The 5,331-nt window shown below is 40.6% G+C and overlaps 1 protein-coding gene across 1 annotated transcript; it reads left to right on the top strand.

The window, feature by feature from the left end:
* Positions 1-3,643: 3,643 nt before the first annotated feature.
* LOC115973053 lies at positions 3,644-4,990 on the top strand. The gene is made up of 2 exons (XM_031093294.1): positions 3,644-4,543; positions 4,592-4,990. The coding sequence occupies exons 1-2, from the start codon at positions 3,644-3,646 to the stop codon at positions 4,988-4,990; spliced, it is 1,299 nt and encodes a 432-aa protein (XP_030949154.1).
* The last annotated feature ends 341 nt before the right edge of the window (positions 4,991-5,331 follow it).

Genomic DNA, 5,331 nt, shown 5'->3' with positions numbered 1-5,331 from the left:
ATATAACACTAGTCGCAAACCCACGCTAAGTGTGGGAATATACAACTATTTTGTAATGTGGTATAATATATAATTTATTTCTGAAATTATTTTTCATCTCTCTTTCTCTACAAATATATCATTCTGTAAGGACTCAGTTCATGACGACCCCAAAATAATATTGGGTTCGCACGTTAAGGGCCCAAACAATATAATTTGTAAAGCGTGGGTTTGAAAGGCTAGGCCTTGGTTACCGGACGATGGTTAGTCGTGGTGTTCATAGCAATTTGCCCAAGGATAAACCTAACGTGCTCAACAATAATCTATTCCTGGACATCATGAGTGGCACCGGTCTTAAGACCTTGTTCAAGGAACTTCATATCCTTATTCTTCTTCCATCCTTAGGACTCCCTCGTCTGGAAGCCCTCTTTTTGGCGCACAAGTCTTTACATTATATAGCCCTTCTCGGTTGATCCTGACCCTCCATCTGTTTATCAGGCAGGTTCCTATTCGAATACCTGTCCCATCAGCCGCCTCCCCCCTGCTTTTTGTTAGTTGCATTAACCGAAACCACATTATTCAGGCGTCTTTTCTCATTAATATGGCTAGGGCGGAGGTGACGTATTTACTTTGAACCACCCCCACTCTGTACCCCCATGTGGGTCCCATTCTACTCGCCTCTTCTTCTGAGGGCGTTTTGGAGGCAACCTTCGACGAGATGTCGCTCTTCCCTTTGAAGTCTTGGGATGCTGAGGACAGGGTCATCCTCGGTTGTGTCTCTAGGCTATTTGGCCTTTCCCTACTCGTCCTCGGCACGGGCCCTAGACCTTAGTGGATAGTGGGCCGGGTCGTAAGTTCTCTGGCCCCACACATTCTATTATTTTGAGTTTTTTTTTTTTGGAAAAAAACTTAGGTGCATTTGATTGATATTATTCCAATATATATATATATATATATATATATGAGATAAAGATAGAAAAACTATTCTTTTTTCAAGCGATGTATATTATTCAAACTTTTGTATAGTGTGTTATGTTTTTTTTTTTTCTACAACTAAAATTTTTAAGTTCAAAATTAATTATGAGGGTTGGTCAGTCACTAAAGTTATTAAGGTCGAGTTAATTGGGCCTGTGGCCCATCCGAGGAGGCAAACCTGCCCGAGGAGGCCCATATCAGATTGGAGGGGCAACCAAACGAGGGGAAAAGTGAGTATCCTGAAAGGAGAGTTCAGTATTCGTCCGTGGACAAAACCCTTCTCGGCAACGTGAGTCCGAGGACAATCAGGACGCTATCTGGCTACGAACATACCTCGGAGCTACGTCACCACTCAAAGTGGGATAAGGGACTAAAGGTGAGAGAGAACGAAGGCAAACAAATATCTATGGTAACAACTGCCTCCGCATTAATTGCCTCTCAACCAACTCTCTAGCCGCATTAATGTGGAAGTGATGCCTAAACAATGATGAAGCAGCCTTACAGCTGCTAGAAGGAGGTTCCAGAAGGTGTTAGATGGGACAGAAAGAGATTCCCTGAACCCAACCTACACGTGTGTGGTGAAGATGGAATACAAAGGGTGGTATATAATATGAAAGAAAAACATGCAAAGAAAGGGGATCGGAACATAGAGAATAACAAAGAGAAGACTCAGGAAGAGAACTTGAAAAAAAAAAAGAACTGTATCTATATCAAAGAAAAACCGATTGTTATATCAGCTCTGATCCATCTATAAACGTGAGGTTGAATCTTTTTACTTCTAGAGAGGTTAATCTAGTTCTTGAACACCCACGCTCTACAAATTATACTGTTTGGGCTTTTTTACGTGCGAACCCAATATCATTTTGTAGTCATTACTAATTGAGTCCTTAGATTAATTATTTGAATTTCTCATTCTCTTAAGAATACTATCGATAACCAAACCTCATCACAAATTTACAATTGATATTACTCAAATAATTTATAGAGACATTCAAATACATAATCATTTCACTTCTAAAATATCTAAAAATTAACTTAAATCAAAACTATAAGAGGGATAGAGAGTGAATGTGATAAATAACTCAAAAAACACACCACCAAAGAATTAAAAATAGAGAGAGAGAGAGAGAGAGAGAGAGAGAGAGAGACAGAATTATCCAAATAACAAAATTATATAAAAGAAGATGAGTAAAAGAATATTCAAAAGAAAATATATAGTTATAAAAACCAAATTATCCAAGTTATGTTTTGTAATAGAATATTATTCTATAATTTCATAGAATAACATTTAACAAACAAAGAAAATAAAATTAAAAAGATAAAAGATTAAATATATCCAAATCATATCAACCTGAAGTAGAGTTAAACATAAAAATTTATCAATCTAAAGAATTAAACATCCACCAAAAGAAAGAATATATATATAAATATATATATATATATATATATAGAGAGAGAGAGAGAGAGAGAGAGAGAGAGAGAGAGAGAGAGAGAGAGAGAGTTACCTTTTTGTGTGAGCAAAATATGGATTGAAAGGAAGAGAAAATAACAAATTTTTATAGTAAAAAAAAGGGAGAAGAAGAGTCAAAATAAAAGGAAGATAAAGGAATGGAGAAATTGTAAGGTTAAGCTCTAGAGTAGTTGGGAGATAAAAAGGTAAAAGTAAGCAAATGTTGGAGAATGTGTAATTATAAAATAGCAAACTAATAAAGAGGAAAAAAAAAATAAAAAGGAGAGAGAAAATATTGAAAATAAATTGATGATGTGACTCAATAGAGTACAACAATAATAAACACTACACTTCAGCTTTTAGATATATATATATAAATTAGGTTAATACCAGGAATATCAAAGTTGAAATAGATTTCATATTATATAAAAAAATAAATAAATAAAATAAAAGCACTAAGAAAAAAGGGATAGGTTACAGCTTATGATACTAAATCTCCAAAAACATATCAATTAGGTGAAGTAGCATGCAATTTGATATATAATTGCCTTCTAAAACAAAGAATTTTGGACTTGATGTTTAGTTTAGTCACTGACAGGAATGACGATTCTACATCCCACTGACGAAGATAACATTAATGACGAAGGAATTATCCATGACGAAGTCATCAGAAACAACGAAGAAAGCCATCATCACTGACGAAGGCAGGAAGTCATTCAATGCAGCCAATCAATGACCTGAGCAGTTACGAAATCGACCAAGCAGACCGTTAGGAGCCTCTTAAAAGTCTCATTACTAGACCAGGGGCGTTACTTCAGAGAGCATTAACAACCCCAACGGCTAGCCCCTAAGGCCTCAGGTATAAAGCTTTCATACAGTCAACGGGAGGTAAGAGATATGCAAAAAATACTTTGAGAGTACATTCTGCTTCTTTACTTTGTTTGATTATTATCCTAACTTTGGCATCGGAGACTTTGTGGCAGGCACCACACCAGTGACCCTCATCGAGCAAACCTTCATATACCACATGGGATTCCATCTACCACTCTTACTGACGAATTTGTGTTCCATCAGTTTGGCGCCGTCTGTGGGGACGAGTTTTCAGGTTCATACTCGAAAACGTAGTTTCCATCAATTCTCTATATCCAGATGGAACCCAACCCAGATTCAGCAGCCTTGGCCCAGCAAGTTCAAGCCCTTGCAGCCACCATTGAGGAACTCACCAAACAGAACCAGGAAATGAAGCTGCGGCTCCAGCAGGTTCAACAAACTCAACAGGAAGAAAACCGGTCCAAGGGTAACACGGAGGAAGAGGGGGATAGTCAACGGAGGGAAACCCCCCGGAGACCAACTACTCCGGACAAACAGAACTCAGATCTTCTTCGGGAAATGAGGAAAGAGATGGACGAACTAAGGAGCGCTATCAAAGAGAAGACAGACCGAAGCGTAGACAAAATGATAAGGGCTACGGATTCGCCTTTCACTGCAACGGTACTTGAATGCCCCGTGCCGTCAAAATTTCGCCTGCCTCAATTAGAGCCATTCGACGGACTCAAGGACCCTCAGGATCATCTTAATACCTTTAAGACGACTCTGGGTATTCAGCAATCACCTGACGAGATATTATGTTGTTCCTTCCCTACGACTCTCAAAGGAGCTGCAAGAGAATGGTTTACTAAGTTGTCAAACTCATCCATAGACAACTTTGATCAGCTGAGTAGTGCCTTCTTGCGCCACTTCATAGGAGGACAACACCCAAGGAGGCCAGTAGATTACTTACTCACCATAAAACAAGGAGAGAAGGAGACTCTGAGGTCATATGTCAAGCGATTCACCCAGGAAACTCTGGAAGTAGACGAAGCTGATGACAAGGTACAACTGACGACCTTCAAAGCAGGGTTGAGATCTCGAGACCTCGTGGCCTCTCTTGCAAAGAACCCCCCCAAGACGATGGCAGAGATGCTCCTGAAGGCACAAAAATACATGAATGCGGAAGACGCCCTGGCTACCATAAAAGATACCGAGAGACCAGGAGACAAGGCCAAGAGGGAAGACGACCGTAGGGGGCAAAAGAGAGACAGACCAGATCGTCGGAACAATGACGGGAATAGGAGGAGGGACGACAAAAATCCTCGGACGGTAAAATTTACTCCCTTGGTTATGCCTGTTGATAAGATTTTCACGCAGATCAAGGACGAGCATTATCTCAAGTGGCCTAGGCCATTACACTCATCCCCCAATGTACGTGACAAGAACAAGTATTGTCGGTTCCATAGAGACCACGGCCACAACACAGAAGATTGCAGAGACCTAAAGGAGCAAATAGAGGAATTAATACGGAAAGGGAAGTTACAGAAGTATGTAAAGAAAGGAGAATATGGCAAGTTCAGAGACGACAATAGGACCCAGCGTGAATCTTTCACTCGGGACGACGACCATCCGTCCCAACCTCCACGCAAGGTGATCGGTGAGATAAACACGATTACAGGAGGACCATTCTCAGGAGGATCATTTAGATCACTCAAAAAGGCGTACCATAGACAGGTGAACAGCGTCCACACTATTCCCCCGTCTAAGCACCGATGAACATGCCAGGACATGTCCTTCAGTGAAGGAGACGCCAGGGGAGTAAAACAACCCCACAACGATCCCCTGGTCATAATGCTGAATATAGAGGGGTTCAATACCAAAAGGGTCCTCGTTGATAACGGGAGCTCAGCAGATATCATCTACCTCCCAGCCTTCCAGCAGCTAAGATTAGATCCAAAAAGACTTCGCCTTTTTGACTCTCCACTCGTCAGTTTCAGTGGAGACAGGGTCTACCCCAGGGGTATAGTGACACTAATGGTGACGGCAGGGACCTACCCATTGCAGTTGACCAAACAGGTAGACTTCCTGGTGGTAGATTGCCCCTCATCCTACAATCT

This window comes from Quercus lobata, chromosome 2 (assembly GCF_001633185.2).
Source record: "Quercus lobata isolate SW786 chromosome 2, ValleyOak3.0 Primary Assembly, whole genome shotgun sequence".
Taxonomy (NCBI): Eukaryota; Viridiplantae; Streptophyta; class Magnoliopsida; order Fagales; family Fagaceae; genus Quercus; species Quercus lobata.
This window is presented reverse-complemented; position numbering and strand designations above follow the sequence as displayed.

Excerpts from the sequence above, each read along its gene's own strand:
- LOC115973053 (XM_031093294.1), top strand. The coding sequence starts at position 3,644 with ATGAAGCTGCGGCTCCAGCAGGTTCAACAAACTCAACAGGAAGAAAAC. Across the intron at positions 4,544-4,591 it reads ACGACAAAAATCCTCGGACG|ATCAAGGACGAGCATTATCT; the intron begins GTAAAATTTACT and ends ATTTTCACGCAG.